A 26,021-nucleotide genomic window follows, 5' to 3' on the forward strand; every position below is an offset into this window, starting at 1 on the left:
AAAAAAAAGATAAACAACTAGAGTTAAGAATTTCTGTAAAATAGAGGGATGGATAGATAATATAATGTAGAATCTAGGTAAAGGGTATAAAAGTAAAAGTCTTTCAATTTTGCTGCACGTTTGAAACGTTTTATAATGTTAGATAAAATAACAGTTGTAAAAAAATAGGTAGGATGATGTAAAAGTTTTCACTTTTCTTGTGAATAGTAGATTCTTAATAAATAAGGAAAGGAACAAAATAGAAAAGAACTTTCCAATTGACTGCGGAGAAGGCAGGTTGTCACTTAAGGAAATGAGAAATTCCTTGCTCTGGTATCATTAACATAACTGCCATGGTACAAAAGAGAGTAAAAGTATATTCATTACAGCATATGCAGCAACCATCAGGGTAAAAACACATCCCAAATGTAAGTGTAGAATTGCCTCAGATACTGGGATCTAGACTACACAATAAAGTTTTAGTAGATATTGGACTCTGGTTCTTGTACATAGGTTATAATTTTGGGCTAATACCAAAATCTAAAATAGAAACATTTATCAATGAAGTTAATTTATACCAAATTATCTTAACTTCACAAGTAGTGATATACTAGAAATAACACTAATTCTTACAATCTTAGAACCTAGTTATTGATTTCAAAATCTAATGTAAGAGAATTTGCTTTAATGAGCATTTCTTGATATACTGTTAAATGGATGAATATTTATTAGGATAAAAAGTGACGTTTTGTCAATTCATATGTTGAATAATATGATATACAACTAGTTACAGTTAAGGTTTGAGTGCTCTGATTATTTTAGTCTTTTGCTTAATAGACTAAAAAAAAACCCTTTTATGCTTTTATATGCATTATCTTACTTGATCTTCAAAGCACTGTGAGTTTGGTGAACAAACATTAATTTTTAAATAACCTTACTGATAATTTTGGAGCTCAATTTGATTTCCTAGCTAGAAAACTGATGATGAAAGATGCAACAGAAAGTCGTTCATATTGCCTTGTTTTGGTACATACGAAATTCTCTTAGTAATCAAAAGTATGTAAATTGAATCGTGTCTTCATTATAAAATAACAATATATTCTAGTGGGGAAAATGTTACCCATGTTCTACTAACATGTAGTAACAATTTTTAATATATTCAAAGAGAAAATAATTTTCTAATATATAATTTATGTAATAAATAATTTAACTCACAAAACATAAATACCACCTTCGCTTAAACTGTATCAGAAACTTTGTTTCCTTGGTGAATTAGTGAAAGAAGAATAAAATTTTCCCTGTGTCTGTTCTAACCCTTTAAATGTTTTTATGATAGTACTATCTAAAGAGATTTCTCTTAAAACTTCAGGTTTCTACATTTAACATCAAGAGGTGTTTATATTGTATAATATCTCTTTGTTTAGAGATAGTTGTGGCTTTTGAAATGCATTATACTTATTAAATTCTTTACAGTAAGAGTCAGACCCTTCAGTAAATTGAAAATTTGTTTTGAGTGTATATTTCCAAATATCTTACATTTTGGTAGAACGTTAGTCATTCAAATGTTGTCACATTTATATTCTCACATATCCTATATGAAATCGGCCTTGTGAAATAGTCCATTTTGATGCCATTGCTGTTGTTTTTAACGTAACAGATGAGAAAACTGAGACTTGGGTTGAAATTCAAGATCATAAGTTGGAACTGGCCCAAGTCTTCCAACTATGGTGTTTTCCCTCTATGTCAGGTCTCGAGGGTTTGAAGTCACAGTGCTTATTTTAGTATATTGGTAGACTCAAAATGGTGAAAAATTATTTCTGAAGTAATGCTTCAGCAATTTTACTGTATCAAGGGATATGGACAAAACTGATGCCAAATTGTAGAAGCTGTTATATGTGTGTCTTGCTTTAGACCAACTGAAGTAGTTTTATACTGTTAATCCTTGTATGCTTATAAGGTGATAGGTTTGGCGAAGTTGTTGAAACATGGGTTCTTTGGTCTTAAAAACGAAACTTTTGGAACATGTATTGAAAGGATCCATTCTCATAAGCATTTCGTGTTACACTAAGGGAAATGTAACAGAGGAATGTTACATACCACTAAACTTGTGGTATAGTGAGGCTATTTTTAATAAAAGTTTTGGCCATGGACAAATATATAAATATATTTGTTCCATATAAAGCTGTTTGACATAGTATAGTATTATTTGATACAGTTTAACACAGTAAATATTTGTTTCCTATGAAATTAGGTCCCAAGATTTTTCTTAAAGGGAATTGGGTTAATAAAGAACTATCTTTTTCTTTCTTCCATTTTTCTGTGCTCTGGTCTAATGTCTAACTGGCTGTGAAAATTTTGGTGTATTGACAGTTTTCCAAAGTTGCTGGCAGTAATATATTGCTGAGTTTGCTCTTCTGAACAATGAAAGGTCAGTATAGGGGAAGTTGTGCAAGTTATGATAGTACTAAAGAATTTTAAAGTAAGTTTTGACTTGAATTTAATAATTTGCTCTGAGAGCATGAAATGTCTTTTTATAATACTAAAATTTGATTTTTTTATTAGCTTGAATCTTGTGACTTAGGGAAATAAAATTATAGTGTTTTTTAGTATAACTCTAACTTGATAATACTAGCATTTTTCTTCTAGAGTTAAGATTAAAGGGAAATGGTTGTGATATCAGGGCAAATGTTACACTTTTACTTAACTGCAAGCCCTTGTTTTTCCTAGAAGTTCTCAAATTATCTATCAAAGATGTGGACTGTCTCATACCAAAAATATAAACTTGTATTTCCTTTTGAAGGGCCTGTGTTGGCATCAAATCACCTTGCTCATTTGGCATTGATCTTGCCTAAAGATTTACTCTTTCTCTGATGATTTCTGCACATTATGACTATTTACTTTCTTAACTTTAATCTTGTTCTCTGCCTATGAAATTTAAATATATAATACATGCCATTTGCCTAAATGTTTTTCTTTTTTTAACTTCTTGACATATTTTTAAAACTTGCAGCACCAATCAAGTATTTATTAAAAGTTTTCTATTTCTTGTGATTTATTACAATGAAGTGTATTCAATCTAGGAGAGTCACGGAATAGTTTGGAACAGCAATGCGTCTTTGGCCTTGAGCCCTTATAGTCCTCTCCTCGTTTTTTGTTTTTGTTGTTGTTGTTTTAGTCTTTGTTTTCCTTTTATGTGTTTGTTGTTGTTGCCAAATTTCAAAGAAAAAAGGCAAGAGCAAAATCATTTTTGTTTCTGTAGGCTGACTATAGGTTGTTAGAAGTTTTAAAGAAAGAAAAGGACCTATACATATGTTTGTGAACACTTAATAAGTAGTATTTTGTAATTGTCAGTGACATTATACAACTGTCTGGGAAGGACTTTGGGAAAATGAATGATCTCAGAACTACAGAGACAAGGTTCTACTGCCAGGGTCAGCAGACATTTTCTTAAAGGGCCAGATATTTAGAGTGTGGGCTATACAATCTCTGTTGCCAACTACTCAGCTCTCCTGCAACTGCACAGCTACTCAATTTTACTGTCATAACATGAAAGTAGGTGAACAAACTATAGATAGTATGTAAATGAATGGACTTGGTTGTGTTCCAGTAAAACTTTATTTACAAAAACTGGTGACTAGGCTGCCAACCCATGATCTGTAGCATTATACCAAATAATGTCCCACAAAAACATCTTTTATTATTGAGGATAATTTGTAAAATCATGGAGGACCAAGAGGACATAGGCCCCTTAAACCACAGAGAAAAAAGACTGGTGAATTTGAGTCTAAAACATGAAAATTGTGTGCACACAAAAACACCATTAACAAAGTTTAAAAAAAGGGAAGCTTTGTAACATTTTGTTGACAAAGGGCTAATTTTTAAAATATTTAAAGAACTACAAAATAATATTTAAAGATCAAGAATCAAATTTTAAAAAATGGCAAAGGATGTAAATACCCAGTTTATAGAAAAGGAAATATAAGTAATGTTTAGACAGATAAAAATATGCATAAGTCCTCAGTCTTACTACAAAAAAATGCAAATTACAACTATGGTGAAATAGTGTTCACCTGTGACATTGCAAAATAAAGTTTGATAATACATTGTTTGGGAAGGTATTGGTAACCAGATACTCTAGCGAGTAAGAGTGTGTAATCAGTAGGTATGTGAATTCATATAACCTCCATGAAAAACAATTTGGTAATAGCTTTCAAAATTTTAAATGCACATAACTTTAACCTGGTACTTTCTCTTGAAGTATTTTATCCTCAAATATCTAAGCCCACATGTAAGATACTCTAGTATCATGTGTTTTAAAAATAATAGATTGTCAGTAAGCAATTGTAAAGATGTACCATAACATTTTGTTTACAAATGTAATTCCATTCAGTCACTAAAAACAAATGAGTTAAGTTTTAAAAAAAAATGTGTAATGGAACTGTAGCATGCTACCATTTGCATTTTTAAAAACCTCCACAAATACATACACAGATGCACAAACTTATGTATAACACTGTCTTTGATAGAAATGAGTAGCTGGTCCATTGGGAGGAAGACCAATATTAAGTATGAAAGAATTTTTTACTTAGTTTTTGTGCTTTTTAATTTTGTACTATATACTTGTTTTATCTATTCAAAAGAAATAAAATAACTTAAATATTTTAAGTAAAATTATATTGCTAGAAAATTCCTAAGGATCCTAGCCCCTAATGCTATAGTTGAGCAAACTGGGACACGCAGAGGACAATACCGAGGCCCTGAGTGTTTTGTTTAGAAGATAATTAGCAATATTGATTCTGGATTCTAATCCTGATTTTCATATATGACTCTTAAGTTATTTTCTTTCTGTGGTTCTCAGTTTCCTCATCTGTAGAATAAGGAGTAAGACTTATCTTCCTTTGTCTTCCCACATTAGATTTTTCAAACTAATTCATAGAGCCAAGCAGAGGGTTGGGATTGTAGGGTTTGCCAGCACATCCGTTTTTAACCAGAGCATCACTGGACCTCTGAATAAGACTGAGTTTAACTAGATGTTTTGAAACTTTAAAAAAAGTCTGAAAGTCACAGTCCACAGTAATATGATGAGAATTGAAGATTCTCAATGCTAGTGTCAAAACACATGAACGTGTCACGATCACCTGTGAAGTCATTCTCCAGTAATTGTAAATGATTATTTACATTTTTTAATAAATGCCAGTCTCACATTTCTGTATGCTCTCTTAAGTTGGAAGGAGGTGGGAGTTAACAACATTCATGTGAAGGATGTAAAGTCTGTTATGTGCCATAGTTGTGTTCAGGTATGCGTGTAGAGTCCTGAGTGATTATTCTCTGGACCGATGGAGTGGAATATAGTATTTGGCTCTGAGGCTGATACATTGGTTTTTAGTAAGTTAATGCCTTCTTTTTTGTCTCCTGTAGTACTTTTTGAGGTGGGAAAATAAAAGGTACAAAGGAATAAATTAAGCACTTGGCAAGTCAGAAACATAGTCATTATTCTTTCTGAAACTCAGTTTAATTGTGAGAACCTGAATTTCAGACCTAAATGCACAATGACTCCACTCTTTGAGGAAGTAGTAAAGGCACATAAGAGTGTGAGTGATTTCCTTCTAACATTCAAAAGATGGTAGTGATTAAGGAATGAGGTCGCCTGACCAAGTATTTTCTTTTTTTTAAGGAGAGTGAGCAGAAAGACTAGATGTTTATCCAGTAACAGTAAATTCACCATACAACTACTTGCTAACTGGTTATTCCTCGTAAAAGACGTGATGGAAATGCAGGTCTAAAAGCCAGCTTGAGGAAGAAGCTAGAAAGTTTAGTTTATACTTGATAACACTTAAAGCCAATATTAAGTGTTTTAAAAAAGTAGATGAAAAAACAATTTGTCTGATGTGTGTAAATGTGTTTGTATAAAATCTTGAAAACAAACCACAATGTTCATTACTATTATCTTACAATGATAGGAGTTTAAGAGACTTTCATTTTCTTTTATCATGTTTTAAAATTTTTCTACAAATAACACATATTAAGTAAACAAAAAGTTATTATTTATTATATACACGCATACGCATATAACCTTTGTTGTTCTGTCCTGACTGTAGATGTGTCTTTTTGTATTTTCTAGGTGCACCAGAGGCTCTCTTCTTGGCAGAACTTGGGAGTTGTTTATTGCAGTACTGTTGTGCCCTCTGATGGTGAGTTTTGGCAAATCCATTTTTTATGTCTAATTTTTTTTCCCTTATTTCAGTGTTTCCCATCTCTAACTGACATACAAATCATACTCATACACTTAAAATTGGTTTGGAGTCAGAGAGAGAAGGGGGTTGCTAAAGAAGAGAAATAAAAATTGAACGAGGATCTGGAGAATTCAGAGGAGGAATCAGTAAGAAAAACTAACAGACCCATCAAGTTTTCATCGATCATGGAATATTACTATCTTATATTTTTATTTGTTTTCAAACCAGGGAACAGTTAATGTGAAGATAACAGAAGCACCATCTTTGGTATTTCCTAATCACTGGGTCTTCTATATTATGGATAATGTTCAATCACTCCAGCCCCTTCTTGTATCAGAGACGAGGTGTCCTGCCCTTGCCTTTTTCTTCCCTTAGGCTCAGGGCTGTAACACTCTTCTTTGGTGTGGAAAAGAATGAACAGATGCTTGGGCACTATATTCAGTCCTTTGTCAGTGTCCATAATGCTGCAGATTGGCAACAGGATCTCAATTTGGGTTGTTTTTACAGTCATGGAGGAGATATGTTCACTCCTCTTCTTGTCATTTCTCTTACTCAATATTGCACATTTACAGTTTAGATTGTTTGCTTAGGGATGACTGTTAACTATATCTCCTCTGTGTAAAGGTTAGTGTGATAGGACTCTTAACTTCAACCTTACAAACGTTAATTCATAGGTACAGCAACCATCGAAAGAGTGTCCTGCAAATTTATAAGGACAACTGAAACTGAAGAAATCCCAGCTAAAACCATGAAAGTCCTAAGATCCCCCTGTGTTTAATCAGTATAGATGTGTGCGGTGTTATCAGAACCTTCTCCCCAAAGCTGTTTAGTTATATAACTAAATATATAGTTATATTTATATAGGCAGTGTATTCATATTTGCTAAATTCTCTAAATTGGAAGGAAATATCCATTTGTGGTTACTCATTTGTTTTATGGAAACGTTGAGAGGAAAAATAGGCCAGAATCAAAACAAGGATGATAGTAACTGGTTTTCAGTTTCCAATTTTTAGAAACATAAAGAAATGATAAAGTAATACGAGTATATAAATTAAAAAAGCAGCACTCAGTATTTTGTTACAGCTGAGGACAGGCAGATATGTTGCCCCCAGTAAAAACTCAATATGTACACAGCTGCCAGTATTTCCTACATGGCCGAAAGCCAGCAGACCACAACGCTACCTCCCCATGCCGCTTACTTTGTTCCCTCTTTGGCCCCTCCCAAGAGTGAGTGGGTGTCACTCTTAACCCTGACACTGTCTCGGCCCATTCAACAGCCATATGGGTGCTGTCCACATCTATGCCAGCACCACTCCTGTGTGCTATTACCTTCCTCCATTACCACTGCAGGGCGACATCTCTGGATAGTTTCAATAAAGAGAGAATTCCTCTCAATGTAAAAAATATTGTTCACAGTGCTGAATCCTCTCAGCTTTTGCTGAACTAGTGGCATTTTATTCATAAATTTCTAGCTTTTATAATACTGTTTGAAATTGTTACATATTTCAGTGTCAGTATATATTAATATATTTTCAGTAAGTTATATATATTTCATAACAACTAAGTTCCACTAACAGGACACTTATGTGCCAGTGGTTGGTATATTCAGAGGCAATTAATTTGAACTAATGAATCCATACTGATATTTATATTATTAATTTATAACTGCACTTAATGCAGTTACTATTGTCCCGTATACCAGTATGTGTGGAAATATTTCAATAATGTAACAATGATATAATTGTACTCGGGTATCTGGCTGCATGTCACCCCAGAACATAAATGCTAGTAGGTTCATGTCCCTATGTTGCATGAGGAGTTGAAGGTAATATTTTTACAAAAGCTAAAAGGACACATACTTTAAAAAAAAAAAAAGAATGTCTCCTAAAATTCCTACCAATATTACTGCCCTTCTTAAGAAAGGCAACTCATATTACTTATCAAGAAATAGAAGCACAAAATTCTTTGATTTAATGCAACTCAATGTCCTTACTACCCCCCAATTATATATCTTTCTTATTTTGTACTTCTTAATTAATTTTACTTTATTTAGTTCAATATAGCATATGAGAAAATTTAGCTACTTAATAGAGTTTAGCCACCAGTAGTAAACAGTTCTACCATCATTCATTGCTCTTTGTTGTGACTGCTGGGTCATATTCTATATCAAATAAAGGCTTGACCCTCATTTTTAAAAAATCTAAAATATCACATTATGTAATTATATTTATGTACCTAATATGTATACCTAATATATACTGCCTCTCAGTAATTGCTTATTAATTATGTTGTTTGATAAATCTAGTTATGATTATGATAGCTCATATAAAATATATAGGTTATCTTAAACATTTAACCTCCCTACCAAAGCCATCTTAAAGATTCTTAACTTTCCTTGTGTCATAAATATTTTTGAAATTCTGGTGTAAGTTCTACATTCTTTCTGTAGAAAAAAATTTATATATACCCATAGGAAATCTTATGTATAATTTCTTAGTGATACAGACTCCCTTAAACCAAATCTTGGAATCCCTAGTCTTATGGACAGACCTCAACTGGAGAACTGCTTCAAGATACATTGTACACTGGTGCATGCACACGCCCATGTTCCCTTTCCTGAGAGGCAGCATGCTTAGACGTTAAGAGACAATCTTTAGAGTCATGCTGACCTAGGTTTGCATCCCACTTCCACCACTTAACCACCTATAACCTTAGGCAAGGTAATTAGGTAATTAACTCTCAAAACCTCTTTCTTCTTCTGTGAAACGGAGATGGTAATAGTTACCACCTCCACAACAAAAGAGTACTTACCCTGCAGAAATACTTATACCCCCCAGAAACTCTTATTCTATAAAGGGTGGTTGTAGTAGTGTTAAAGACCCTTAATCTAAAACGTGTCATTTGGGGTTTTCATTTTAATTTTTCTGTGCCCCAGATCCTCAAATGTAAAATGACCCACAGTGAAATTTTTGTGATTGTGTGATTTATGGCTAAAGCCTTCAGGGATTCCCTTCCTTGGTAATGGGAGTTAAGGCTGAGAGTAGTTCTGCTATATACAGGTGGATTGTATAATATATCATCCAACCCATGACACATTAGAGAGTGAAAAGGGACCAACAAGAGTTGTCCTGACAATTTTTAATAGTGTAAGCCAAGACATATCTTCACATTAGGCGTAGGAAAAATGCCTAAGGTGAGCTACAGTAAGAACAAGGAAAAATAGCCTTTTCTAGCTGCTTTCATTTCTCTATACAGAAATGTAATGCTACTCAGTTAGCTCTGTATTGAGAACTGTGGTAGAGAGTTGTGTTTATTTTGTAGTTAACAAAAGATACAAGATTTTCTTACAAAAATTGTTTGAGGGCAAATAATTTTAGTAATGAAGGGCTATTGAAAATGCCTAATAATAAACAACTGTTTAATCAATCCAAGTATAGATAATATATAAATTCTTTTTTTTTTTTAAGATTTTATTGGGGAATTGGGGGAGGGGAGCAGACATGTTGCTGTCCTTTTGTTCTTCAGTCTAGTTGTGGAGGACATGGCTTCACTGGCCCATGTTGGTATTATCATTGTGCTCTTCCCAGGTGAGGCAGTCGCTTGCCGGCCATTGGACGGCCGCTCACAGCAGCTCACAGCAGCTCATGAAAGCTCACGCCTGCTGCTGGCCAGCCCCACTGCAACCTATGCCGTTGCCAGCAACTCACAGCAGCCCAGCTCCAGGTCGAGCTGTTGTTCACCATCTTAGCTTTAGAGGGCACAGCGTCACTGGACCTCATGTGGGATCTGAACCGTGCTCTGCTGCTCAGAGCTGGCGTCCCAAACCAGCTCCTAACCAATGTGCCACTCGGCCAGCCCAATATATAAATTCTTAACCTAAGGTGTATGGATGGCTTGGAGAATAGATATATGCCCAATTTTTTTCTCTGTTTTTTGTCCTGTTACTTTTTTTAAAGCTTCATTGAGATGTATTTTACATACCATAAAATTCACCTGTCATTGTGCAAGCATCGTAACAATCCAGCTTTAGACTACAGCTTCACCCCAGAAAGTTTCTTTGTTCCTGTTTTTCAGTCAAACCCTGCTCCTACCCTTAGTTAAACTTGTCTCTATAGTTAAATGTTTCCTAAAAATGTCATATAAACGGACTCATACAGTATGTCATCTTTTGCACCTGGCTTCTTTTACATATCATAATGCTTTTGAGGTGTATCCATATTGTAATGTGTATTATAGTTCTTTGTTTTTATTGTTGAGTAGTATTCTACTCTATGGAAATACCACAGTCTGTTTATTCACTCACCAAATCAAAGACATTTAGATTGTTTTCCATTTTGAACTATTAAGAATAATGCTATCGACATTCACCTATAAGTCTTTGTGTGGACATATGTTTGCATTTCTCTTGGGATAGATACTTGGGAGTGGAATGTCTGGGTCATATGGTAAGTGCGATATATGCTTTTTTAATAAATTGCAAAACTGTTTTCCAAAGTGGCTATACACTTTGCTTTCCCACCAGCAATGTATAACTGTTCCAGTTTCCCATATCTTCCCTAACCCTTGGTATGGTCAATCTTCTTGATTACAGGCATTCCAGTGCATTATTTTCATTGTAATTTTAATTTGCATTTCACTGATGATAATGATGTTGAGCATCTTTTAATTTACTTATTAACCATTCAAATATTTTCTTTGGAAAAATGTCCAAATTGACTGTCTTCTTACTTAGTATTGATCTGTAAGGGTTCTATACATATTCCAGAATTTTCCCTGTTACTTTAAAAATAGTTTGGGTGAAGGAGAGGGTGAGTTTTTTTGAGTCATGTTGTGTTATTAATGGCCACTCTTGTCCACAGTTGTAAATTCTGTATTTATTGTCATCATTGTATTGAGAGCACAGATATACTCCACCACAGTCTTTCATTCCAACTTTGAAAAAAATGAAAGTAATGAAATTACTTAATCACCAAAGATAAGGAACATAAAGCCTCAGTGTTTTAATGTGGCAGCATTTTCACCAACCTAAATATGAACTTGGGAAAGCTTAAACACCTTATACTTTTCCATTTTTGAAATATGTTTTACAGTTTGGATTTTTTTTGTAAGTAGCAGTTTCAGTTGAAACTACCACAATGCGGCTGAACTTGTTCCATCAAAAAATCCTTTTTTAAGGGATTCTATAAAATTGACTTGCACATTGCCAAGAAAAGCAGCCACATGAAATTAGAAAGACCTTTAAGCTTTTTTTAAATAATTTTTTTAGTTTTTAAATTACAGTTGACATACAATATTATATTAGTTTCAGGTATACAACATAGTGATAAGATATTTATATAACTTAAAAAGTGATCACCCCAATAAATCTAGTAACCATCTGACACCATACATAGTTATTACAATATTATTGACTATATTCCTTATACTATACTTTATTTACATCCCTGTGACTATTTTGTAACTATCAATTTGTATTTTTAAATTCCTTCACTTTTTTCACCCATCCCCCCTACCCCCCTCCCATCTGGCAACCATCAAAATGTTCTCTGACTCTATGAGTCTATTTCTGTCTTTGTTCATTTATTTTGTTCTTTAGATTCCATATATAAGTGAAATCATATCATTTGTCTTTCTCTGTCTGAAGTTAGCACAGTACCCTCTAGGCCCATCCATGTTGTTGCAGATGGCAAAACTTGATTCTTTTTTAAGGCTGAGTAATAATTCTGGTATATATATGTACCACCTCTTCTTTATCCATTCATCCATTCAGGGAAACCCAGGTTGCCTCCATATCTTGGCTATTGTAATCAGTGCTGCAGTAAACATATAGATGTACATGTCCCTTCAAAGGTAGTTTTTGGGTTTCTTTGGATAAATACCCAGAAGTGGAATTACTGGGTCTTTCTTTCTCTCTTGTTAGGCTTTCTTTTAAAGTCTGTTTTGGGCCGGCCAAGTGGCTCAGTTGGTTAAGAGCTGGCTTGGGACGCCAGAGGGCCCCAGTTTGGATCCCACATATGAGGGCCAGTGACACTGCCCTCTACAGCTAAGATGCTGAACAACAGCTCAACCTGAAGCTGGGCTGCCGTGAGTCACAGGCGACGGTGTGGGCTGCAGCCCCTGCTGCTGTGGGTTGCCATGGGCTACCGTGTGTAGCCAGCAGCCAGCGTGAGCGGCCAGCTGCTGCAGTGAGCGGCTGTCCAGAAGTCGGCAACTGATCTGCCTCGCCCGGGAAGAGCGCAATGATGGTGCTAACTTGGGCCAGTGAAGCAACGTCCTCCACAACTAGACTTTTGAAAAACAAAAGGACAGCAACTTGTCTGTTCCCCTTCCCCCAATTCCCCAGCGCTGTTCCCATCCCCCAATTCCCCAATAAAAATCTTTAAAAAAAAATAAAGTCTGTTTTGTCTGGTATGAGTATTGCTATCCCAGCTTTTATTTTTTCATTTCCATTTTCATGAAATATATTCTTCCCAGCCTTGACTTTCAGTCTGTATGTGTCTTTCAATCTGAAGTGAGTCTTTTGTAGGCAGCATATGTAAAGGTCTTGTTTTCTTATTCATTCAGCCACCGTATGTCTTGTTCATATGTCTTTCCAAATTCATTTACAATATTGTAGTTATTAACAATTTATTGGTGTTTTTTATCTTTTTTTTTTTTAAGAAGCCCCCTTAACATTTTTTTGTAATACTGGTGTGGTGACGATGAACTCCTTTAGCTGTTTATTGTCTGGGAAGCTATTTGTCTCTCCTTCAATTTTAAATGATAGCTTTGCTAGATAGAGAAATCTTGGTTGTAGGTCCCTGCTTTTCATCACTTTAAATATTTTCTGCCAATCCCTTCCGGCCAGCAAAGTTTTTGTTGAGAAATCAGCTGACAATCTTATGGGTAACTAACTGCCTTTGTCTTGCTGCTTTTAAGATTCTTTCTTTGTCTTTAATCTTTGGCATTTTAATTATGATGTGTATTGGTGTTGGCCTCTTTAGGTTCATCTTGTTTGAAACTCTGTGTTTTCTGGGCTTGAATATCCATTTCATTCGCCAGGTTAGGGGAGTTTTTCATCATTATTTCTTCAAATAGGTTTTCAATTACTTGCTGTTTCTCTTCTCCTTCTGGTACCCCTGTGATATGAATGTTGGTACGCTTGATCTTGTCCCAGAGGCCCCTTAAATGATCTTCATTTGGGGGGGGGGTGTTCTTTTTGGTGTTCTAATTGGGTGTTTTGTTCTGCCTTGTCTTCCAAATCAATCCTCTGCTTCATCTAATCTGTTGATTCTCTCTAATGTAGTTTTCATCTAAGTTATTGTATTTGTCATTTTGGGTTGTTTTTTTTTATGTTTCTATCTCCATTTTTATATTTCCTGTCTCTTTGTTGAAGTTGTCACTGAGATTATTGAGCATTCTTATAATCAGTGTTTTGAGCTCTGTGTCTGGTAGATTTCTTGTCTTTATTTTGTGTAGTTCTTTTTCTGAAGCTTTGTTTTGTTCTTTCATTTGGGACATGTTTCTTTGTCTCCCCATGTTGGCTACCTCCCTGTGTTTGTTTCTGTGTATTAGATAGAGCTGCTATGTCTCCCAGTCTTAGTACAGTGGCCTTATGTAATAAGTGTTCTCTGGGGACCAGACAATCTCCCTGGTCACCTGAGCTGGATGCTGCAAGTGTGTCCCTTTTGTAGGTTTTGTTGGCCCTCTTGTTGCAGTTGATTGCAGAGATTGACACTTAGGTTGATTGTTTCTGAGGACTGGTGGTGACTACAGTGGAGGAGCTGTTGTGCATGTCTGACTTTATGGAGCAGGACTTGCTTTAGCAGAGCTTTGTTGCCTTCCCAGTGTGACCATCGGGTGTGTCGTCTGTGGAGGTGGCCTGAGGGCACTCTGTGGCAGTCTGATGCCGGCCACCAGGCGTGCCACTCCCAGGGCCTCCTGGGAGGGGCCCCACTGCAGGCCAAGTTCCCTGCACCCTGCCCGGAGCCACTGGGACCCTGCCCAGAGACAGTTGGTATGGGCCACAAAGCAATCCGCAGATGTCTTCCACCTGTGCTTGGAGGTGCCTGGGAGAGGCTACGCTGTGAACTGATGCTGGCTACCACTAGTGCCAGTCTTGTGGCTGCTCAGCAAGGGTTACAGGTCACACTGAGACCAGATGCTGCTTATTTGGTATTGTGATGCTTTGAGAGATTTTAGGAAGGTCTGCAGCATGAGCCAAGACAGGCCATTTATATGGAAAAGCCACTGGAAGCGGCTTGGGTGGGCCCACAAGTTGGGTGGGGTGGAGTCTCAGGGAATCACCAGGGCAGGAGGGCAAATGGTGTCAGCCAGGTTGATGGGCACTCAAATATGCTGGCTGCCTGCTTCTGCATGTTGGGAGTAGGGAGAGCGCAACAAAGAAACAATGGCTTCTGCCAGTACTTCTGTCTGGGAGAAAGCTGTTTCTCCAGCCCTTACCTTGAAGCCAGACAATTCAGTTACTCTCTTTATGTCCCTGGTACCTTTCAAGCTGCTGCTGCCCCAGCGCTGGAGCTCAGAGTAAGTGAGTCCGTCAGTGAGTAGGTCTGTGCATGGCCCTTTCAGAGTATCGCCTGGGACTCCAGCTCCCTCCAGCTCCCTCAGCTACAATCTCCACTGGTTTTCACAGCCATAAGTTGTGAGGATTTCTTTTACTAGCACTGGAAGCCTGGGTTGGGGAGCCTAATGTTGGGCTGGGGCCCCACACTCTTCGGGGGTCCTCTGCAGCTGAGATAGCCCTCCTGATTTTTAACCGCCACACATGGGTGTAGGGCAAGCCCGTTGGGTGTCTCTGCCCCGCCTGGCATGGCTTCTTCTGTATGTCCTTGGTTATAGGACTTCTGTTGAACTAGACTCAGGCGATTCTCAATGATGGTTGCTCTGTAGTTTAGTTATAATTCTGATGTGGTCCTGAGAGGATGCAGCACGTTGTTTACCTACTCCACCATCTTGACTAGAACTCCAAGACCTTTAAGCTTTATGTGCTGAGAGTGTTTGAACTGACTTAGCTTGAAGTAGAAGCAAATTTATGTCAAATTTCAGATGATGTTACCTGCTCTAGGAGGTTGTAATTTATTCCAGTAGCTTGAAATAAGTTTTGAGGGAATTGTAAACTATCCCATTCCCTTCCAGAATGCAACTTGAAACTACTGATAGTTTCTAGCTCTAAGGAGTTAGCTCATAGTTTTTGTCTGTTAATATGCATGTTGACACAGTCAAAGAAAAATCTTGAATATGTGAGATTTTCTTATAGAAATTAGAAAGGCTATTAACATTACTGTCTATCAACAACTTTGAAAGTGTTAAATTTCTTTGCCAAAATAACAACCAGAAAAAAATATTTTTGACTCTAAAGAAGATCTTGTTACTTTACTCTCTGCACAAACGATACATCTTCCAAATTTATACCCTTTAACCCTGTTACCCTCAACTGGAACAAGTCATTTTTGTTTTCTTGAGATTTAAAGGTATGATTGGAAATTTTCTCGTGGATGTGTTATATAATTTTAGCCTTTGGGTGTTAAGACTTTAGATTTTAGGAAAAGCAAGAGAAACTATTAAGGCAGGCATTTTCATATGTTCTCATTGAATCTTCTCAGCAGCCTTGTGAGATATTAGAATCCCTGCATTATAGGTGAGGAAACTGAGGTACAGTCCTACATAGAATTATATTTATAAATATAGATGTGGTTATTAAAAATAAGTTATTTGAATGTATCTAGGCATGAAATTAATAAAAAATCTGCAAGATGTTTATTGAGAAGCATAAACTTTATTGAAGGACATAAAAGAAGATAGACAATAAATGAAGAGTTATACCATATCAATGAATATAAAGACAACATTATAAAAGTTGTGAGTCCCCCTCGCCACATGAATTTATAAACTTAGTGCAATGCTAATCAAAACCCTAAAAGGAACAGATGAACTTATTTTAAAAATTAAATGAAAGAATAAAACCATACACATAACTAAGATAAATTTTGAGTAGAAAAGGGGGAACACACATATTGAGATGTATTTCTAAAACCATAATAATCAAAACAGTAAAGTGTCAGTATAGAAAAGACTAGAATCAGATTTGAGAAACCTTGAGTATATGGAAATTTGACATATTTTAGAATTAGCATTGTAAATCAGAAGATTGGGCAGACTATTCAATAAATGGTACTGTTACAATTGACTTATTACCTTATAAAAGTTCATTCCAGATGGCATAAGGAGTAAAATGTGAAACACAAAGCTCTAAAAGGAAAAAAAAATTAAAAGTTGGCTAAATTTACAACAGAAACTAAAAGCATTGAGTGCTGCTATCTTAGTCTTCTGTTTGTTTATAATAGGGAAGGGGAAAAAAAATCTGGTTTTTCAATGGAGATTATATATATATATATATATATATATATGAATCTCCATAGGACTTTAAGTGAATGATCTAGAAATATGATTCAATTTGGATAAATCTCAGAGCATTCCTGAGGATAAAAGGCAGTTGTAGAAGTTGTACACAATGCAACCATTTATGTAGTCTAAATACATGCAAAAGCCATGCTGTCTGTAATTATTTTATACTGTCATTTTATACTGTGATTAATTATTTTATACTGGATGAGAATGATAAACACCAAATACCAATCTCAGGATAGTGGTTTCCATTAGATAAAGAAGGATTACCCTGATTCAGTGTGGATAATTGTTTAAATGGGAAGAAGGCTGAAATAAAGTGAATCCAAATACAATGTAACTGATACAAGAAAGGGGCATTGGTGGCCTGGACTAAGATGGTGATACTTAGAGCAAACTGGAAAAATTAGAGATTTTAGAAAATAGAATGAAAGCCTATGTTAACTGATTAGATATAAAGAATGTCATGTTCTAGCTCTAAGAGTTGTTGATGTAAGAAACATCCAAACCTGTAGAGAATTTTTATGAGTTTATTTGAGCCAAGCTGACAACAGTTGCTGGGAAGCAACATCTCAACAGATTGAGAAAATGCTCCAGAAAAATAGCAGTTTTGTGGCTTATTTTATACACTAGAATAAACGGAGGAGATGTAAGGAGGGTTACGTAAAATCCATTGGTGGTAGATTAAGGGAGTGGGAGAAGGCAAGGTGTGGAAATCTCTGGGATTGGATAAAATGCACACTGGGAGAGACACATACTTGTTTTGCACTGTGGGTACAGGCTAGTAAACATTTACAGTATATAGAGGTGGTATGTGGACAACAAGATAACAAAGAAGGATTCTGTGGACTTATGCGCTGGTACCTGCTTTGAGGGGCCTGGGGAAGATTACTCTGACATATCAAAGGTATATTACTTGGATGCAAAAAGACAATAGACAGGCTCACTTAAGGTAAAGATTGACCTTTGTCAAGGAAGTTACAGGCCTAAGACATGACTACCCACTAGGACCCGCTTTTAGTTAAGAATTTTTATGTTCAGACCCTTCTATGTGGTTACTTTTGGTCTCTGAGTTTGTGAGACCTGCCAGGTAAGCCCTTGAGCTTGTCAGGTTTAGTATGTATCCCCTTTTTTGTCCACTAAATAGTCAAGTATAGCAGACAGTTTTCTGGATTGGGCAGTAGTTATGTAATGGTGGTGTTATTCACCAAGATGAGAAATGTCAGAGATGGATGGGTTGGGGGGAATTAATTTAATTTTAGGATTTTTGAGTTTTGGGTATGCATGTGGGTAACCCAGTTGTCCCACAGACAATTGAATGTAGATTTGAGACATCAGCATTTAGATGGTAGCTGATACTTGACAAGCATATGAGATTGCCTAGGGAGTGTGGGGATTGGGAAGCACAGAGACCTAGGACAAAGCACTTAGAAACTTTTAAGGGATAAAAACAGTAAGAAGAGTCTATGAAGGAAAATTAGAAGGTGTAGACTGAAAGGTAAAAACTACCAGGGAAGGGGCCGGCCGAGTGGCACATTGGTTAAGAGTTCGCTTGGGAGCTTGGGCTTTGAGCAGCAGGACCCCGGTTTGGATCCCATATGAGGGCCAGTGATGCTGCGCCCTCTACAGCTAAGATGGTGAAAAACAGCTCAACCTGGAGCTGGGCTGCCGCAAGTCACCGGCATCAGCATAGGATGCAGTGGACTGCCATGAGCTACCGTGACTGGCTGGCAGCCAGCGTGAGCAGCCGGCAGCCAGCGAGAGCTGCCGTGAGCTGCCATGAGGGGCCGTTCAGTGCCCAGCAACAGAGTGCCTCACCCAGGAAGAGCGCAATGATAATACCAACGTCGGCCAGTGAAGCGATGTCCTCCACAACTAGACTGAAGAACAAAAGGACAGCAACTTGTCTGTTCCCCTTCGCCGATTCCCCAGCACTGTTCCCCTCCCCCAAATCCCCAATAAAATCTTTAAAAAATAAAATTTAAAAATTTAAAAAAATTTTTTTAAAAACCAGGGGAGCATGGAAAAAGGGAAGCTTTTTGTAAAGTGAAGGAGTGGTTAACATCATTAGATGCTGCTAAAACCAATTAAGGGCTAAAATTCCCACTAAATTTAGCAACCTAATGTCTTATGTGACCTAAGAAAACAATTTTTTGTCAAATAATGAGATCCAAAGCCATTTTGCATTGGGTTGAACTGTGTGACCTTAGGACCGTCATCTGAACTTTGTTATTCTTAGCTGTAAAAGAGGGATATTAGTCTTCTATATGATTTCTTTGGCCTTCCAGCGCTAAAATTCTTTGATTATATTTCACCTTCTTGGTGTAGAATATTACAGAAAGGGGGAAGAAAAGAAATGGATGATGGCAAGATCATAAGGTCCTGGAATCAACCATCATATAAATATAAAGTTCAGCTCCAAGTAGCTTTGCAGGAAACACCCCATATGTGTTTCCTTATTGTACCAGTTCCCTTTCTAAATAAGTCCTTACAATATATACAGCCAAGTTCATAAGATGATATGTTTTAGAGGACATTTTACCAATTATTTTGAACACTAATAAAACGTCCTACTATGAACTTTTCTAAGCATTTTTTAATATTGGCTAAATAACAACCATTTGTATTGTATGACTTTTTTTTTATACCTGATGCCCCAAAGGCATTTTTTTAAATGTATCCCTTCTTTAACCCCAAATGTCTGTTTTCCTTGTACTTGTTTTAGTCTGGAAAACTTCTTGCCTTTTTGTTTTTAATGCCTAAATCGGTTGTCTTATCCTCTCTCTCAGGATTCATATTGGATGCTTCATATTTCTAGGTTTCTATGAAGCACAATGCTATAGAACATAGATTATTTCTTATTTTATTGAAATGGAAACCAAGGCAAACGATTAAAGAAAAAGCCCAGCCCAAGAATCACTTGATGAAGTTTACACTGAAAAAGAAAATATTTGTCTCTAGAGAATAGTAGCTGACAACCATTATTAGCTTATAAAAAGCCCATTATGATTTCACTACAACCAGCAGCTATTCTATATATTGTTAAATTTGAGTAACTTTGTTTGGTAATTGTTCTTTTTTTGGTTACAAACCAAAAAAACTGACATTTACATTACAATCTAGTGTGTGTGGGAAAGAAGGAGGCCTGTGGATTTATTTCAAAAGCAGTATTATAATTTATGGTTTATCAGTTCTGAAATGTGCTATTCCATGCAGAGTTCCTCAGAGCTTTCATATTTCATTCCTTTGAAATGCTTCATGATCTTTAAAGGCAAAAGTAAAAGTGGGAAAGACCTTAATTTTCTCTGTTGACTTTGTCTCAGTTATTTTAAAACAGTAACCTCTAAGCACTTACCTGTGAAACTGACGTTTTAGTGAAATTTTCCATATTTTATGCATTTAAGATTCATAGATTCCTATCTTTTATTTAAATTCAACTGTTTACTTTTTGAAATCTGTGGTTGAATAGTTTTTTTCACATGGAAAGGGAATAATTGAGGGGAAAATACCAGGTGAAGAAATTAATCATGTAATTTTATGAGCTCATCATCATTACTGCCTACAGAAGAGATAGGGATATTCATGTTAGTGGCTGTGACTTTAAGGAAATACTGGATTGCCATGGATTCTTTTAGAAATGAGAAAGAAAATGACAAAAAAAATCGAATATCTTTAGATATTGAAAACTTTAGTACACGCTGCATATTAAGTTTATATTACTATTTTTGGCCTCTTCCTTAGAAACATAGACTACCCTTTTGGAAGGAATAAAGAAATGGAGAATTTTGACGTTGCTTCTTTTTATTTTTTATGTAAAAATTCAAATCATGTATTCACAAAGAATTAACTGCCGAGAGAATTGCTGCCTTACTGTCAACTAGAATACCAAACAAAATATGTGAAAAAACTGTTTTTAGACATTGGACAACAGAACAGGACTATGATCTCTGAGAGAAGAGAAACAAATGAGGCTTTGGATAAATTCTAAACCATAAGACCAGGCCAGAACAGCTTCCAAGGAAAACAACTACCAGGAGCTGTAAAATGAATAATTTCAGTGCTCATACAGGGCCAGAAATCTTTTGACTTCTCTCCAGCCAGAGAGGAGAGAAATCACTGAATACATGAACAGTCGGTAGAGACTTCCTGAAGAACCATACCATAGAAGTGAGACCAAATTGGCCCTCATATAAAGTATTCTCTAAATCTGTCCTAATTGATGTTTTTTAATGACTTGAAAGAATTAAATATGAAGAGAATTAATATGCAGGTAACTTAACTAAACAAGATCCAGCACTCAACATATAAAATTAACAATGTCTAACCTCCAATCAAAAATTACTAGGCATATGGAGAAGCAGGGAAAGAACCAGAAGAAAAATCAGTCAATTGAAATAGACCTGGCAATGATGAGATGGTGACATTAACAGACAAGGATTTTTAGTTCTTATAAATATGATCCTTATATTCAGAGGGGGAAAGGAAAACAAGCATAGCATGAAGAGAAGTATAAGATTTAAAAATAAAAGGAATTCGTAGAGATGAAAATATATCTGAAGTAAAAAACAGTGCAGATGGAATTAACAGCATATTAAACAGTACTAAAGAAAAGATCAGTGACACTGAAATACATAGCAATTAAAACTATCCAAAATGAATCTGAGAGGGGAAAAAAACCCTGAGATACATAAAGAGGGCCTCAGTTCCCTGTAAGACAGTACCGCATGGTCTTATGTAAATATAATTGGAATCCCAAAAGGATAGGGGTAGAAAACAGAAAAAAATATTTGAATAGTGGCCAGAATTCTTCCAATTTTGATGAAAACGGTGAGCCCCTCAATTCTAAGAAATTCAACAATTCCCAAGCAAAATAATCATAAAGGACATCATAGAAAGGAACATTGTAATCAAATTGTTGAAAACCAATGATAAAGAGAAAATACTGGATCGCATGCTGCTCACCCGGGGTGTCATCTCAGAGACCTGGACAGGCTGGGTTTACTAAAAAATCAAAAATGCCGTTGGCTAGAGATTTACTACATCTGTCCTTGGAAGAGGAAAAGAAAAGACATAAAAAGAAATGGCTAGTTCAAAGTTCAAATTCTCATTTTAGGGATGTAAAATGTCCAGGTTGCTACACGATTATCGCGGTTTCTGTCATGCTCAGATGGTGATTCTCTATGTAGGTCGTTCAGCAGTTTTCTGCCAGCCGACAAGAAGAAAGGCCAGACTCACAGAAGGGTGTTCATTTACAAGAAGGCAACACTAATGATCCACACAACTTCCTGAATTTTTACATCACAGGAAGCCTTGTCAGTTCAGTAATTCTAGTTAATCTACCGAGATAATGTAATTACATTTAATTTAATTTTGTAAGTACACAACAGTCATCTCCTTTTTTGGTGTCAGTTTTTCAATAAAGTTTTTATTATGGGCAAAAAGAGAGAGAGAGAGAGAGAGGGACAGAGAGAAAGAGAGAGAGAGAGAATATTGAAAGCAAGCAGAGTTAAAAAGGTATATTACATACAGAGGAACAAAGATAAATATATACACAAATTTATCATATACTATGCAAACCAGAAAATATAAATTCCTTCGAGCACTGAAATCTGTCAACCTAGAATTTTTTATACAGCAAAAATGTCTTTCAAAAGTGAAGGTGAGGCCTTTTGAGCATTTTGAGCCTTGCCTCTGCTCAGGGCCCGCTCCAAACTCTTTGGAGTGTACTTTTTCTCCTAAGAATGACTCCCTGGCCCTTGAGCCATTCTCTACTGCTTGGGCCCACTTCTGCTTCTTTGAAATGTATTTTTACTTCTAATAATCTCCTTTTCTGCAACTTAAAAAAAAAAAGAAGGTGAAATAAAGACCTTTTCAAACTTGCCAAAGCTGAGAGAATTTATTGCCAGCACATCTGTACACCAAGAAATGTTTGAGGAAGCTGTTCAGGCAAAAGAAATATAATACCAAATGGAAATTTGGATCTATACAAAAGGAATTAGAAACACCAGAGGGTAAATATGTATGTAAATATAAAGGGTATTTTTCCTCATTTATAAATTTCTTTAAAATATAATCAGATGTCAAAGGAAAAATAATGTGCTGTGTGGTTTATAACATGTAGAAGCAAAATATGTGAGTACAATAGCACAAAGCAGGGGGAATGGAAGTTATTGTTTTAGCATTCTCTACACTATACCTAAAGTGGCGTGAGATTACTTGAAGGTTAACTGTGATAAGTTAAAGCTGTATATTGTAAAACCTAGAGCAGGGTTCAGCAAATCCAATAGGCCAAATCCAGCCTACTGCTTATTTTTGTAAATAAAGTTGGTTGGAACAAAAACTCCGTTTGGTTACGTGTTACCTATGGCTGCTTTTGCACCACCGGGCAGAGTCTGTAGTTGGAAGAGATCTTATGGCCCACAAAGCCTAAAATGTTTATTATCTAGCTCTTTTCAGAAGAAGTTTGCCAGCACGTGCTGTAGAGGAACCCCTAAAAACATAAGCAGGTATAGTTAATAAGCCAGTAGTAGAGATGAAGCCATCATAAAAAATATTCAGTTAATCCAGAAGATGGCTAGCAAGAAGAGCAGAAAGGTAGAAGAAAGAACAGGTGGGTGAAGATATTAAGTAGCAAGATGGTAGACTTATACACAATCATACTTGTAATTTATTAAATGAAATGATATACACACTTTAATTGAGAGGCAGAGATTGTCAGATTGGATAAAATAGCAAGACCCAACTATACTCGTATGCTGTCTGCAGGAAACACACTTTAAATATAAAGATATGGATAGGTTAAAAGTAAAAGGATGAGAAAAAAGTATGTCACAAAAAATTATGTCCACACCAAGACTTGTAAATGAATAATCATAAAAAGCTTTATTCATAGTAGCCAAAGACTGGAAACAACCCACATGTCAAGCAATAGGTAAATGGATAAACAAATTATGGTGTGTCCATACAGTGAAATACTATCAGCAATAAAAATGAATGAACTACTAATGTACAACAACATGGATGAATCTCAAAATCATTATGCTGAGAAAAGGAAGCCAGATACAAAAGAGTACATAATATATGATTCCATTAATATGTAACTATTTAGACAAACTAAATTGTGGTGACAAAAATCAAAACAGTGGTTGTCCAGAGATTAACTGGGATGGGGCTTGAGGGAATTTTGATTGTGTCAAAACTCATCAAATGTCCGTTTAAAATAAGAGTGTATTTTGTTACTCATAAACTACATGAATGCCTTAATAAGTGTTGCTTTAAAATTTAAGTCATGAAAGAATTTAGTGTGAGGCTTTCGTATACATTGTAGACCTTAAAATTACTAGAATAGGTAAGGAAATAAGATGTAAATGATGACAACTAGAGAAAATTTGGAATATCCAGAACTTTATATACATTTCTTCTCAACTTGTCAATTTTGAGAGATATGAATCCTTAGAAATATTATAGAATGTACTTTTTGATTCTTTAAAAAAAAAAAAAGCCAACCAGCCGAGTGGCGCATTGGTTAAGAACTGGCTTGGGATGCCAGAGGGCCCCGGTTCGGATCCCACATATGAGGGCCAGTGACACTGCCCTCTGCAGCTAAGATGGTGAACGGCAGCCCAGGACCTGGAGCTGGGCTGCCATGGGTCGTTGGCGACAGCGTAAGCTGCAGTCCCCTGCTGCAGTGGGCTGTCATAAGCTGCCATGTATAGCCAGCAGCCAGCGTGAGCGGCCAGCAGCTGCCGTGAGCGGCCGTCCGGAGGCCGGCGACTGATCTGCCTCGCTCAGGAAGAGCACAATGATGGTGCCAGCTTGGGCCGTGAAGCAACATCCTCCCCAACTAGACTGAAGAACAAAACAACAGCAACTTGTGTGTTCCCCTCCCCCAATTCCCCAATAAAATCTTTTAAAAATAAAAAAGCTAGTAAAGAAACATCAGTATGTATCAAGCAGTATGCTGAAGTGTTGTTAAAAGTTTTTTTTTATTCCTCACAGCAGCTCTATCAGTTAGGGATAAACCCATTTTATGTATGAAAAAAAGTGAGGCTCATAGAAGGTGTATAATATGCCCAAAGTTACAGAGCCAGAATTTGTGCCCAGATTATTCCAAAGCCTGTTTTCCTTCCTCAGTGCTAAGTTATCATCTTTAAATGCTGGTTGCTTATGTTAAAAAATCTCATTCAACGTTAGTTATTTTAAAAATTCATTTGAAAATTACTTTGAAAGAGAGTTATTCTAACATTTGTTTTAGTGACTATGGCTCTGCAAATCAACACTGTTGAGAAAAAAAGACAAGGAAATAAGGAATTCTGTACCTTACTGTCGTAGATAATCCTTTCAGTTATATAGCACATAATAATATCTCCCTTAATAACTTTTCTTTAGAAACTCTCAAATAGTTGATCTTTAGCTTCTAGTTAACCTAAGGAAGATATTTAAGAGAATATAAAAGGAATTGTTTTGATTCTATCACAATATGTCCTTACTGTGTAAGAGAATGCTTACCTACCAATCACCTTGGATGTAATATCATACCATAAATATGAATTAACTATCTTTGAGTAAGAGTCTCACTTATCGGTGTATTTTAAGATGTCATTCCCCAGGGATTCTTGAAAGCTCTCGTTCCGAAGAGCCTCCTCCCACAGGTTATGGAGTCGCTCAGCTATCTCTGACTGCTTAATAAAATCTTACCAAATGGAGCCAGGGTTTATCTTCACCAATACCAAGTACTTTACCTCAAATTCCTAAGAAAGCCTCTCCTTGATCCATTTAGAAGATAAGCCTTTGCATGTTTTCATTTTTCTGAAAAGTGAATTGTATGGTCCCTATTATCTTCCATAGGCCAGTTTCCAGAATAACCTTCCATTAAAGTTAAAGGGCATATTCTTAAACCTTTGGAAACTGTTTTAAGCCACACAAATAAAAATAGATTCCATATAAGAATGGTAATAATATAGCTGTGACTTATAAGGAAATCTAATTTTCATATGATTTGGGTCTTTTTTATTCAGATGTGACAGTGGTGTATCAAAATGGGTTGCCTGTGATATCTGTGAGGCTACCGTCCCGGCGTGAACGCTGCCAGTTCACACTCAAACCTATCTCAGACTCTGTTGGTGTGTTTTTACGACAACTACAAGAAGAGGATCGGGGAATTGACAGAGTTGCAATCTATTCACCAGGTATGGTCACCTTTATCATTAATTCCCACCCACCCATATCCCTCCAAATTACGACTACTCCTACTAATACTACTCCTAACACACACACACACACACACACACACACACACACACACACTGCTGCAAAGGAATGTCATACTGTTAACTTTAGAAAACATTTTTTGCTCAGCAAATGTCAGGAAAGAAAGTGATTTTTTTCTCCCATGGTTCTAAGAAT

The 26,021-nt window shown here is 36.2% G+C and overlaps 1 protein-coding gene and 1 pseudogene across 2 annotated transcripts in view; both read left to right on the forward strand.

Annotated features, from left to right (window-relative positions):
- MCU (mitochondrial calcium uniporter) overlaps positions 1 to 26,021 on the forward strand; it is a 208,520-nt gene that overhangs the window by 153,731 nt on the left and 28,768 nt on the right. For both annotated transcript variants that reach the window (XR_002122095.1, XM_019626233.1), the window contains 2 exons: positions 6,101 to 6,170; positions 25,634 to 25,804. Coding sequence is in view for 1 of the 2 variants with exons in the window: in XM_019626233.1 (XP_019481778.1) it covers positions 6,101 to 6,170; positions 25,634 to 25,804 (241 nt within the window). In the remaining variant the exon portion in view is untranslated. The remainder of the gene's footprint in view (positions 1 to 6,100; positions 6,171 to 25,633; positions 25,805 to 26,021) is intronic.
- Positions 21,632 to 21,885, forward strand: LOC109372791 (40S ribosomal protein S27-like pseudogene; annotated as a pseudogene).

The sequence above is a fragment of the Hipposideros armiger genome, unplaced genomic scaffold, assembly GCF_001890085.2.
Source record: "Hipposideros armiger isolate ML-2016 unplaced genomic scaffold, ASM189008v1 scaffold_15, whole genome shotgun sequence".
Lineage (NCBI taxonomy): Eukaryota > Metazoa > Chordata > Mammalia > Chiroptera > Hipposideridae > Hipposideros > Hipposideros armiger.